Genomic DNA, 13822 nt, shown 5'->3' on the forward strand with positions numbered 1-13822 from the left:
ACATGGTAATCACGTAAGAGCGCCTGAAGTGAAGAAAAAATCCCTTTTTGAAATACTATTCGGCTATAAGGAACAAAAGGTGAAAACTTTCTCTTGTTCTTTACTGGCTGAACTTTTGTGACTTGATGCGCACTCTGTATCATCCTAAAATTTGTTGTTCACCATAAGACATACTGCAAAGCCAAACAAAATAAAAATGACATAAAAAACAAAACGAAAACTGAAAAATAGGTTGACTTATTATAGACCATTCTATGTTTTGTTCACACAATGGGCCAGGGTGTGAACAGCTTTAGGAGTAAATATGTCACAAAAACTGAAATTAATGGGGACGTGGCCTGGAAGCAGAGCCGAGTGGATGTGTGGCTCCGGAGCTCCCGCACAGGGGATTTTACCAACTGTTTCCCCGCGGCTTTGTTGGCGCCTGTCACCGCCCGGGAGCACTACAGCACCGTGAGTCAGCCCCACAAGACGATCCGGCGCAGCCGGGCGGCTCTCCGCACCCTCTGACCGCTGCGGCCTTCTCCCCAATCCGGCGCCGGGAGCTGGAGTTTGGCGGCGGCCCGGCCGTGAGCTCCGTGTCCGGCGCGGCCACGACGGGACCCTTTAGAACACTCTGCGGCCCTCGGCCCCCCTCTGCTGTGCCCTGCTGGGTGGCCCCTGGCTCTCGGTGCCCCTCTAGACGGCTGGGATCTCCCTCCACGGCCCCTGGAGGATCAGGTACCCCCTGCAGGCCCTGGCGGCGGCCATCTTCCCTCACCCAAGTGCTGGCTGCTTTTCTCCCCTCTGCCTCAGTGACTGCTCCCACAAGCTGTGCATGCCAGTGTCCCTCCATCTCTCCCTGCAGGAGTTATATCTGCTCTGACCCCCCTCTTTTCAGTATTGGGTCATAATATATGTTGCTGGGGCTCCCTGATATTTTATTACTGCTCTGAGCCTTCCTGTATTGCAATCTACAATCCTGGGGCGCCATCTCCTGTCCATTACCTACTACTACACCTGCATTATACTCCAGTCTTCTATGATACTTCTGCGCAGGGGAATGCGCTGCTAAATAATTATGGGCGCTGCCCTGGGGTCCTCATGCTTATTTTCATTACACGTAATATGATGGATCACTGACTTTCTACGCTATTGCTCAGTTTTGACCTTAGGCCTTCTCTATTTCCGGGACTGTCGCAGATCATACCTAGGTCCAAGAAATCTACACCCTCTATAGAGTTGTCTTCCTTTATTTCTAAGATGAAGCCTAGTGCATCTAAACCGCCAGCTGCCCCTCCTCTTGCCCCTGTTTCGGAATCTGAGGAAGAATCGCCTGTTCTAGACCCCTCCATGAAAGAATGCATTTCCTCTATCCTTAATGAGATAAAGTCGTTGAAACAGGCTTTCCACTCGGAGATCCACAAAGCCATCTCTGGGCTTAAGGATGAGATCTCTGATCTTGGGGCTCGCACTAATGACGTCGAACAGAAAATTGATGAAGTCATTAATTTCCAGCAGGAGATGGAACACTGTCTATGTTATGCAGAAAGACATTTACCTCCTCCAAGACCAACAGGAGGATGCAGATAATTGCGTACGACGTAACAATCTACGTATTAAATACATCCCGGAGTCGGTGGAACCAGCTCAACTGGAAGATTTTCTCCTCCGCTTTTTTCAACATCTCCTGCCGGACACTCCGCCTGAGCATTTCCTCCTAGATAGAGCTCATCGCTCTCTGCGCCAAAAGCCGTCACCATCGTCCCCTCCGAGAGACGTGGTCTTACGCTGCCACTACTTCAAAACTTAGGACAGATTACTGACTGCTGCTCGGAACAAGGACATGTGTCTGTTTGAAACGCATAGACTGCTGGTGTTTCAGGACATCCCCTATTACTCTTAAGAGGCGCTTCGATCTGAAGGAGTACACCCAAATCCTCAGGGAGAATCAAATCCGCTACAGATGGGGTTACCCCTTCGCCTTGATAGTGCAGCTTGATGGGAAGAGGCTACTAGCACGATCCAAGGAGGATGCCCACCGGCTTCTTTTGAAACTTAACCTGCCTCCTCCGGCACATGACAAGCCTTCTCCCCCACAGGCTGCACCGGGTCTTCAATGCACCCCAAGCTCACCTCTTCCACAGCAAGCACCTCGACGCCTCTGGTCGACAGTCCCGACAAAAACCTCCTCCAGACGTGACCCTCCGTGAACTTTCCTCCACAGCTGCCTTGATGGGTTATTGCATATCATTTCATACTGTTGTGCTTACTAGTTTAGAGGTTTTAAGTTTCTTTTTTCACTGAGCTTATATAACGGAGCCTGTGTTTTTCCTGTTCACATGATTCTGATGTGGTTCATTATGGTCATATGTTGCTCCGACCCCCATGGTCGCCCTATTAGTTCGTCAGTGGGCTCCTTGGTGTTCGGCGCCGCGTCCTCCACCGAGCCATTATAGTCGGATTTGAGCATAAGGGAGATCTTCTCTCTCTTAATACCCCATACGTGAGCTCAAACGTGCGGACCCGTACGATGCGTACAATGGGTCTTTGGCTCGGTTTATTATATTTGTTTATATTGCATTGTTCTCGATGTTTCTCTTCTCCTCTTTTTCTCCTTTTCCTGCTTTCTGTTCCTCCTCTTTCCTTTGTTTTCTCGGGAGACCAACCATGGGTCCTTAGGGACGTTTTTGCTCTGTTCTTATTTATACTGCTATGTCTGTTAACGTAATAACTTACAATGTGAAGGGTCTCACTAGCCCCCAAAAGAGGACCAAATTATTTATTTTTCTGAAACAGGTTGGGGGAGATCTGGTATTCCTCCAGGAGACACATGTTAGAGGTACTTCCCATCCTGAATTACGTTCTAGACGCCACCCAGTCGTTATACATACATGCGATCACGCCCAGAAGAAACGAGGGGTTGCCATATTGATTCCCGCCCACTTACACTTGGAACCAGAAAAAATCATTAGGGACAAAAGGGGTAGATTCCTTATCATAGTGGGTAAGCTTAATAATGTTCCCATCACTCTGGTCAATGTCTATGTCCCTAATGTTAATCAGGCCTCGTTCTTCGCCTCTTTAGATTCCAAGATTGCCCAATGTAGGAAAGGAGATATCTTAATGGCAGGGGATTTCAATACTATACTCCACCACAGTCTCGACCGCTCCCACTCTCTTCCACTGTCCCAGTCCCACACAAGCACTCGCAACTCTAGAGCCTTGCTGACGCTACTTAAAAATCACCTACTATTTGATTCCTGAAGGGTTCTCGACCCCTTAGTTAAAGATTATACGTTTTTCTCACCAGTACACAATCTATATACAAGAATCGATATGAATATGATTGGGAGAGATTTGACCTCTAGGATCCAGAAAAGTTGTATTCATCCAATTACGTGGTCTGACCATGCCCCGGTATCTTTGACTCTTTCTGGTTTATCCCGCACTCTTTCCCCCCCCTCCAGGTCCCTTAATGATACCCTCCCTCCAACATGCTGATGTCCTGCCACAAATCACTCAGGTACTAACTGATTATTTTAGCTTGAATCAGACGCCTGGTATGTCTGATATGACTCTGTGGGAGGCGCATAAAGCGGTCCTTCGGGGCCACTTCATGCAGATCGCGGCTAGGCTCACTAAACAGCGCTCCCACAAGATTTTGGAGTTAACTGACCAACTCCACCGTCTGGAGGAAATTCATAGGTCTTCTCTGAACCCAGCTGACTTGGATCGGCTACTAAAGGTTAGGGGTGAACTTAATATGTTATCTCATAAGACGGAACAATGCCTTAGACGCCTTAACCAGAATTATTATGAAAAAGGGGATAAGGCAGATAAACTCCGTGCCAGGAAGTTGAGGGCTCAAATTTCTTCCAAAAATATCTTGTCTATTCGTACTAAACAGGGGGTACTGACTCATGATCCTGACCACATTCTTGGTGAATTTGAGGAATTTTATAAATCATTATATAATGCGGAAGCGGCTCCCTCACCTTCACTGAAATTCGACGAGGGGATTGAATCCCTTTTGGATAAATGCAATCTACCATCATTGAGTGGTTCGACGGTGTCTCAGTTAGGTTCAGAGATAACCATTGAGGAAATAGACAATGCACTCAAGACTCAGAAGCCAGGTAAGGACCCTGGGCCTGACGGGATGTCAATTATGTATTTTAAGAAATTTAAGGGGATTCTCCTGCCCCACCTCTGTAGGCTCTTTAATGGATTCCTTAGAGGAAACCCTCTGTCGCCCCGTACACTGGAAGCACGAATTGTCTTAATTCATAAACCCGGGAAAGATTTCAACTCGTGTTCTAGTTATCGCCCCATCTCTTTACTAAATAATGATATTAAACTTTTTGCCAAAATCCTAGCTTTGAGGTTAAACTCAGTTCTCCCGCATTTGATACATGCTGACCAGGTGGGCTTAATCCCAGGCCGACAAGCTAGAGACAATACCCGAAGAACTATTAATTTAGTTAATCTTATTAACAAAGCTAGATTGCCCTCTATCCTTCTCTCGCTTGATGCAGAGAAGGCTTTTGATAAAATACTGTGGCCCTTCATGTTTGCCACCCTGCGTAGGTTCGGCCTGGGCGGAAGCCTACTCCAGGGCATTCAAGCACTCTATTCCAACCCTTCAGCCAGAGTTCGGGTTAATGGCAAGGACTCTCGCCTATTGTAAATTAACAACGGTACGCGTCAGGGGTGTCCCCTGTCACCATTAATTTTTGCTATGACTATCGAACCTCTGGCGTGTATGGTTAGGGCCAACCCCGATATTAAGGGTATATCAGCTGGTGACGAAGAGTTTAAATTATCATTATTTGCAGATGTTTTATTACTCTGTCCTCTCCTCATACATCTATCCCTAACCTATTTAAAACTCTATCATATTCTTATTATTCAGGATATCGCATTAGTTATTCCAAATCGGAAGCCCTTCCCTTGCATCTTAATGAGGATACCAGGTCTCTCCTAGCTGCTAACTTTAATTTCTCATGGCGCTCCAAGAAAATTAAGTACTTAGGTGTGTTCATCACGAATTCCTATGGTTCTCTATATTCTGAAAATTTCCCAACCCTTTTTAATTGTATTGAGTCTGATCTACGATCCTGGGACAAACAGATTATAGCCTGGTTCGGACGTATAGTCTCAGTGAAGATGAACATCCTACCCAGGATTTTGTATCTGATTCAAACGATTCCGGTACGCATCCCCGCTGAGGCTTTGTGTCGAATGCAGAAACACTTCCTAAAATTCATATGGTCTGGTAGACCTCCTAGAATTAGGACTTCTACTCTGGTACGGGACCCACTATCTGGAGGCAGAGGTTTACCGGATATCCGTAAATACTATCATGCAACCCACTTGAGCCAGGCCCTCCCATGGTTTTCTCCAGCGCCCCACTTGCCCTGGATACGAATTGAACTCTTGTCGGCCGGGATCTCCACCTTGGTTTCCCTACTCACACCGGTCAAACCTACTCAGAAGATACAAACGTGCGCTCCCTCTACAAAACTCACTTGCTCCCTGTGGTTTTGCTGCATTCGGCATTATGGTCTCTCTACTTTCCGTCTCCCATCACTTCTATTTGGGATAATCAGGATTTCCCCCCTGGCTCCACCTTACGGTCCCATTCGTGGTTTCACCTAAACCCACGAACGGGCCTGGTGTTTGATTTTCTAGGTTCCTCCTGACGTTCCTTACACTCTTTGTGTGACAAATACGGCATTATCCAACCTGTACTTTACGAGTATCTACAACTCCGCTCCTTCTTAAGTTCCCTTCCTAAACCCAAGGTTATTCGTCAACTCACCCCTTTAGAACGTCTCTGTGTTTATTCTCCTATGCGACAGGGTATTATCTCTATACTTTATGGTTTATTACGCTCTTTGAAATCAGCGGACATACTTCCCCATGATAGTAAACGGGAGCAGGACCTGGGCCCTCCTCCTGGGGAGGTTTCCTGGGAGATCATTAGACAAAATGTAGCCCAGTCCTCAATTTCCTCCCTAGTAAAGGAAAACTCCTATAAAGTCTATACCAGATGGTATCTGGTCCCAGCGACACTGCGTAGGATTTTCCCTGGGTCCTCCCCATTGTGTTGGCGTGAGTGCGGTCAAATTGGAGATTTTAAACACATTTGGTGGTCCTGTCCCAAAATCCGCCCGTTCTGGGCCCAATTGGAAACTCTTATTGGATCTATTCTCTGTTCACAGGTAACATTGGGTCCCTGGACGGCTCTACTGGGCCTTCCTTTACCTAATATTAGCGGCCATGCGGGCAATCTGGTACTCCAAATTCTCCATGCCGCCAGATGTGTGATAGCCAAAAGCTGGAAAAAGCCCACTACCCCCATTATGAGCATGTTGCTGTCTAAAATATGGTACATCTCCATGATGGAGAAAATCACAGCTTCCTTACATGACAGGTCGGAGAAATATATGAGGACTTGGGAACCTTGGTCACTTATGCTAAATCCTCTACTGCCCGGGTATGATATACTTTGTCAAACGGGTCCCAAAAGTCAAAAGTTGTGATTTACTGTTTATTGTGTTTAGGTCTGAAGATAGTTTGGGCTACCCCCCACGACGTGACTGTGCCTTGAATGCTCCCTTAGTGGTCCCCCATTCTCCCACCCCTCTCTCCTCTCTTTTTTCCTCTTTTCATCTCTGTTCTTCTCTTTCCTCCTCTCTTTTTGTCCTTCGTTAAAACACAGAAAAACTGTTGTCGACATTTATATTGTATTGTTGATGTTCTCCTCTTTTCTCGTTTTGTTTTGTCATATCCCACGGGATATCATGTATGTTATTTTGAATTTATTTGGAGTCATCATCTCCTGTTTGATTTGTATCAGCTTCCTCGACTTCTCTTCAATAAAAATATTGCATTAAAAAATAAAAAAAACTGAAATTAATGAACTTACTTTGACCATCCACTAAAATTACTATTAACTCAATAATTCTATTTTTATCTTCTATCTTATTGTAATACACATTCTGTAGTAAGGGATTGCCCATTATTTTATACCCATTTAAATGTGTTATGTCAAGCGCAATAAAATGGACAATGCAAACTTCAATCATGCTTATCAGCTTATTGAGCCATATGATGGTAGTTTCTGGTGGTGGAATTAAATGAGTTGTGTTTGTTTAGAAAAAGCTACACTATAACAATAAAAAAATAAAATAAAAAATACACAGTTATGTTCTCAAACAAAGCAAATCTTGAGCCATACATACAAAGCACTATTATTTCAAAAACATAGCTACAATTATCTTGATTTATAATCCTTACTTATGATATGCAAATCTTTCTCCGAATCAAATAATGAAATGCCACAAGCATGCAAACATTTACGAGCCAGTTTAAGTTGTAGTTCTTGCTGCAGTACAGGCTCTGTGCTGGTTGCAAATATCCGTACTACAAATCCATCCTAGAAAAAAGAAAAAACATTATTTTACATTTGACGAAAGAATTTAGAAGCAAAAGTTTTTATAAATATAGCTGAACATTCTTGGTCAGTAGTCTTAAGGTGCATACACGCGGTGAGAGATTTGGACTGTCTTTGATTTGGACTTTGCGATTCCCCCTGAACTCCCCGTAGCCCTGAAGCACCAATATTGACGATCTTTACTTTAGATTTTGACTGTGAAATTTTGGCTAAGTGCCAATTTTGACTATACTATGTACTAGATTGTACACAATATAGCCAAGATTGACTTGCCTGCACAGTCTATCTTTTCTTGCGATACCGCCCCCACAGGAGTGTGCACCAGTATTGTAAGCTGTGTACACACGGTGCGATTTGCACTAACTTTCCTAAGATTTTGACTATATAGTCAAAATTGTAAGGTTACATCGCACTGTGTGTATGCACCTTAAGGCTGGGCACACATTAGTGTGACCAGCAATCTTGCCAATGTGCAGGGCAATTATTCTTTGCCCTGGACATCGGGAGATTGCCGCTACACACTACGCCAAAGGTTCTCAAGCGCGGTCCTCAAGGCACCCCAATGGTACAGGTTTTAGGCATATCCATTGGCTCAGCACAGATAGTTAAATCAAATTGACTGAGATGCTAATTAAGTCACCTGTGGCCAAGCATGAATAAACTTAAAATGTGGACTCGTAGAGCGACGTTGTCTAGAGTGTATACAGCTTTAAAAAGACAATATCAAAATATGCAATTATCCTTTAATGTTTTTAATACACCAATAGTCAAAGGTCCACATTTGTTTACAAAAACAAATCTAACATCTAAATACATACAAAAAAAACACACATAGCGGCCAAGCGGGTCCCGTTCAGTGGGACCCACTTTGGCCACAAGAAGACTGCACATGGGCGCCTATGCAGGCGCCCACACATGTGCGGCAGTCCCGCTGCCGCCGGACGGCAAGATGACGGGATTTCAGTGTGAACACATACAATTCAAAGTATGTGTTCACACAGTGCCTATGAAATCCCGTGTGTCACTGGCCGGATCCTGTTCTGCCGCATCCTGCAGAACAGGATCCGTGTGCACACAGAACCCCCCCTCCCGGCTAAGCGGGTCCTGTTCAACGGGATCCGCTTGGCCGCTATGTGTGGCCCCAGCCTTAAGGTACACAGTTTTTAGAGCTGGATATTTGATACAATTTTAGTGTCTATTAGCCCTGTGTTTTTTCTTACAAGCAAGAAGGGAGAGGGCAGAGTGTGCCAGGAGAACAAGAAGGTGACCCAAGGGCAAAGAGGGTTGGGTACCAGGGGACAGGGCAAGTAAATACAGAAATGTTGAATCAATCTACCAATGTAATTTTCTCTTGTATTTCCCCCTATATTTCAAATTGTCTACTTTAGTCTCCATTCTGCATCGGTTTCTTTTCACATATCTGCAGTGCAATAATCCAACCATCTGCCACCTCGGCAAATCATATACCTGTAACCTTGATCATTAGTCGCTGAATATCCCATTTAGTGCTATAATGTGAATTACTCTATTGTCACACACTCTTTTGCAGAGCACATGACTTGTAGAGAGACAGTCCGGTTAGACAGAAAGGTGATGAATGGGAATGGAAGCTGGCCACTTCCTAGATATACAGAGGTCCTGCATATCCTCTCCATGAAAGCTATGGCATTGCTCATTGAAGCTTGAAAAAGCCAGTGCAAGCACCAAATGAGAACACTGCTGCTTTCGGTGTCCTATAAATATGCCGCGCTGAGGTCATTGAGGTATCTGAAGAGAGTATTTTCTAGTAATACCGGAGAGTGTCTGTCTATATACACAGACCAAATTTGACCGGTGCTTCCCCCTATTGCTGCCCCCCACCACCACAACTTACCCCTGTCCTCATCTCCTAATTCTGTCCCATTTTCCTTGCAATTGGAGTCAGTAAGGCAAACGCCCAGACTAACACTACATGCATATTAAAGAAACTGAACAGTCCTTCTACAACTGTTATATAGATATATATGATCTAAAAATACTTGTGTGTACCTCTATATTATATTACATACAATATAATTTGCAATAACAACAATTTAGTAATACAGGTTGAGTATCCCATATCCAAATATTCCGAAATATACGGAATATTCCGAAATACTGACTTTTTTCAGTGAGAGTGAGATAGTGAAACCTTCATTTTCTGATGGCTCAATGTACACAAACTTTGTTTAATACACAAAGTTATTAAAAATATTGTATTAAATGACCTTCAGGCTGTGTATAAGGTGTATATGAAACATAAATGAATTGTGTGAATGTACACACACTTTGTTTAATGCACAAAGTTAGTAAAAATATTGGCTAAAATGACCTTCAGGCTGTGTGTATAAGGTGTATATGAAACATAAATGCATTCTGTGCTTGGACATAGGTCCCATCGCCATGATATCTCATTATGGTATGCAATTATTCCAAAATATGGAAAAATCCAATATCCAAAATACCTCTGGTCCCAAGCATTTTGGATAAGGGATACTTAACCTGTAGAAGTTATTTACTTTTACAGGGGTAATTGACAACAACCAGCATTAATCTTAACACTAATCAGAGCAATGGGCATCATGTTGGTACTGATTACTCTATCAATAATCAAATAGTTTTACAAAGTACTCACATCTTTAGAAGCAGCAATCTGGTTTATGAACTCCCCATCAGTAAAGAGGATGTTCTGTCCATCAGCATTACAATCTGATTTGGTAAAGAGAAATAAGGGCATGCATTCATATTATTTACATGCACATAATTCTGAAAGTTTAATTAGTAATAAATGTATGATTACCACCTATATAAATTATTTTCCATTCTTTGATATAATAAAATAAGTAATTCACAACTACACAATTAATTTGGGATTGGGCATAAGTAAATGTAAGATCCAGAGTAGGCCATCTTGTCATTTTAACGAACCAAAGAAAATGTATGCCTAAAAAGATTGCCACACAATGCTCAGGCAGCTTAAAATCATATTCTCTTTTTCTTTTTACCATTTCCTGAACTACATGAATTTAATTTCACTGATACTTAAAAAAAAAAATAATAATAATAATCATTACTGCATTATGGTAGAGTAGTTGTGCCTTTCCTTGAACTATGGCATGCACTTGGTGCACAGTTTGAACAAGGGGTTGCTCTGTGTCTTCAGCTAAAACATTCTCCTCAATGTACTGCATATGACACACTAATGGGAAATGACAGTATATATTAACAGAAAGATCAAAGAAAGGACCTTAAAAAACAATTGACGGAAGAACCCAATACAAAAAACCACACACATTTAATAGCTCACTTGCTATAATATAAAGCCATGGAAGAGTTTTCATGCAAGGAATGACCAAAATAAAGGCAGTTACAGACAGATGAGAAGACTGGTCAGACTTCATATATCTATACTGGCCAAAGCCAATACTGACAGAGAAAAGTAACTGAAAAAGCTGTACTATCTACCTGGCACAGTTACTGTTCCATCCTGTTCCAAAGTCTCGGAGTTAATCCGTATGGCTGTCATACTATGATTGCTCACATCTCTGTAAAGCAAGTAACCCTGGTGCGAGAATAGAAGTTGTTAGCCAATGAAATGTTGCACAGACTTTGGAAAATAATATTAAACCTTTGTATAAGTAGGACACTTGTTTTCTTTGCAACTGTTAAGCAACACTCAAGGTGCACATTTCTGAACAAAATAACCAGATTTATCGGCTTTTATTTAAAGAAAATAGAGATGACATATTGCATGGGCTGAGTAAACAGAATATGGAGGTAGTAAAGCATTGCAAACATGAATTTTGTTCACCATACCTGAGCATAACCTAACCAAGACTTCTTCTCTCTTCGGCTCTTGATGCGGGAAGTGGAATTGTAGATGTGGCCCTTTAAAAAATAAACAATCCGATTAATAACAAGGGAAAAACGTGAACACCTAGGGGTATATTTATTAAAGTGATCTGAACTGCACTAGATAATTTGTCCTGACAGTTTCTGCAGGAACTGTACTCCAGCACAGAAGCACCCCTCTCCACCTTTGAAGAATTTCCCTTGGGAAACATATCAACTTACTAAAAAAGGGAACACACACAAACATATAAAAAAAGAACAGTGTTGCGGGGAGTGCACTGAACAAATGTAAAACCACAAGCTATATATAAGCAGAAATCCCAGAAAGTTCTGCAATTACCAGGCAATAACCTGAAAAGCACACAAACTGAAGGACATCTAAATAATGCATCACAGTACAATAGACACAACAGGTAAGCATGACCAGGGAGCCGCTTACCTGCTCCCCTACCCCCAAGTCCCACCAGCTGCTACCGGTGTCCCCTGTGTGCTTCGGGGTCCAGCCGGAGCAGCTGACTCTAGCACCAGCACACCGGACCAGGGTTACCGAAGAAACATCCAACTACCCAAGTCAAATGTAAAAAAATATATGAAATAAAAAACAAATAGTGCAGCTGAAAGTCGCTGGTCACAAAAAAAATTTTTTTTTTAAAAATAGTGGCTTATGCAGGCAGGGATGTGAGATATAGGGGAGGAGGAGACTGTACTGGTAGGCAGGGTCCCCCATGGATTGAAAAATAAATATATCATCAATATACACAGTATCATGTACTGCAATTTTTTTTTTTAAGTTTACATGACAAATGCAGTACTGTGCACTGATACAATACCAAATAGAAAAGTGAGTAGAAAAAAAAACAAGTTCTAAACACAATAAAAGTAATCATTGTCTGCAAAAGACTTCATATTTGAAAGAGCAATACTGCACACAGAAAATTAGGTATATGGTTTGGCTGCAAGGTCTCATTGATTTTTGTCATTTTAAATATTTATTGCTGAAGTGCATCAGGTTATATTTTTTAGTTGCCACCTAATGATGTACTGGCTTGAGAAAATGCAATGGGTATATTAAACTAGAGGGGGGGGGGGGGGGGGGGGGGAACAAAACATTCCTTGCATTCATTGTAGATTCCCTATACAAGAAAGCGTTGCATGATGACGAGGCTTACCACACATATAGCATCACAGATATTAAGTATATTTACCCTCACTGTCCCACTGTATCCAGAACCAATTTTATAAAGGCCATCTTTGCATAACAGGTAGAGGAAGAATCCATCGCTCTGAAGGAGGCACTGGTCGTCTTCATCGACAGGAATATCTTTCAGAGACCATTTTTGCATCAAGGCAGCCTTTTTAATCCCATTTGTAAACCAGTCCTGGATCTGAATTTTGCCCACCAGAACTGCTTGAACACTCCGCTGCAGAGAGTTTAAAATGATTGGCACCTGGCAAAAACAGATGCAAAGGTTGGTGCTGGGAACAAACGAGACTGCACAAATTTTAAATGAAAAATAGACACCTATATTATCACTACAGATTCTAATGCATTACAGTTTACAGTAGAAGCTTTAAGGTTGATTGATTATTGTTAAATTCCTTAAAGATTAAATACTATAAATTAAAACTGTGAGTAAAGGTGCTTACACACTAGGCTATTCACTCAAGGAGCGACATCGCCTAGTGTGTCCCTTCCGTGGCCGGGCGACACCCGACGTGGGCATACAGCGTATCCTCTGCAACATACAAAACACTGCTACAACTTCACCTTTTGTGACACTTACATATTTACTTTATAGTAGTAGTGTATCTTTTCCATGATGCATAACCTTGAAAGACACTAGCAAATAAGAATTGTACCTGAATAGTTTGGCAAGCATGGCTGCCATTGTTGGTAAGAATAGCCGAAATGGCTTGTAGGGTTTTTCCTGTTTCTCCCCACGCTACCACCAGACTGAAGAGGCAGGCACAGGAGAGTGCAGTCAGCGACTGTCCAGTGCTGTCATTGACTCCTGTACTACGAACAGTTATTTCCAAAATAAGCTGGAGGAGAGATTCTGTTGAGAGAAAAACCACCAAACTCGCATGAAGAAATCAGAAAAAGCAGGGATTACACGTAGTAGCGTTCTAGTACTTTAGACATTAGTGATCAGGTTCAGGAATCTTACAGCAAATCAGGTATTCAGCTAGCTTCAACATACTGCATATATATATATATACATATATATATATATATATATATATATATATACATATATATATACATACATATATATATATATATATATATATATATATATATATATATATATATATATATATATATATATATATATATATATACACAGTGAAAGGCTTGCGATGATGGGGGACGGATATCCACTGACGCGTGTCACAAAACCAGGCGGCACTCCACGGATTTGGTGAAAAGCATAAATGTTTTATGGATAAAACAACATGAGGGTCCCTCATGTTGTTTTATCCATAAAACATTTATGCTTTTCACCAAAT

General features: G+C 42.3%; 1 protein-coding gene across 16 annotated transcripts in view; it reads right to left on the reverse strand.

Annotated features, from left to right (window-relative positions):
* Positions 1-13822, reverse strand: part of MYCBP2 (MYC binding protein 2) — a 705517-nt gene that overhangs the window by 550895 nt on the left and 140800 nt on the right. For all 16 annotated transcript variants that reach the window (XM_063952980.1, XM_063952968.1, XM_063952974.1 and 13 more), the window contains exons 5-10: positions 13172-13368; positions 12517-12759; positions 11276-11347; positions 10925-11021; positions 10095-10168; positions 7285-7423 (exon numbers count right to left, since the gene is read on the reverse strand). In XM_063952980.1, the coding sequence (XP_063809050.1) occupies positions 7285-7423; positions 10095-10168; positions 10925-11021; positions 11276-11347; positions 12517-12759; positions 13172-13368 (822 nt within the window). The remainder of the gene's footprint in view (positions 1-7284; positions 7424-10094; positions 10169-10924; positions 11022-11275; positions 11348-12516; positions 12760-13171; positions 13369-13822) is intronic.

The sequence above is a fragment of the Pseudophryne corroboree genome, chromosome 2 (genome assembly GCF_028390025.1).
Source record: "Pseudophryne corroboree isolate aPseCor3 chromosome 2, aPseCor3.hap2, whole genome shotgun sequence".
Lineage (NCBI taxonomy): Eukaryota > Metazoa > Chordata > Amphibia > Anura > Myobatrachidae > Pseudophryne > Pseudophryne corroboree.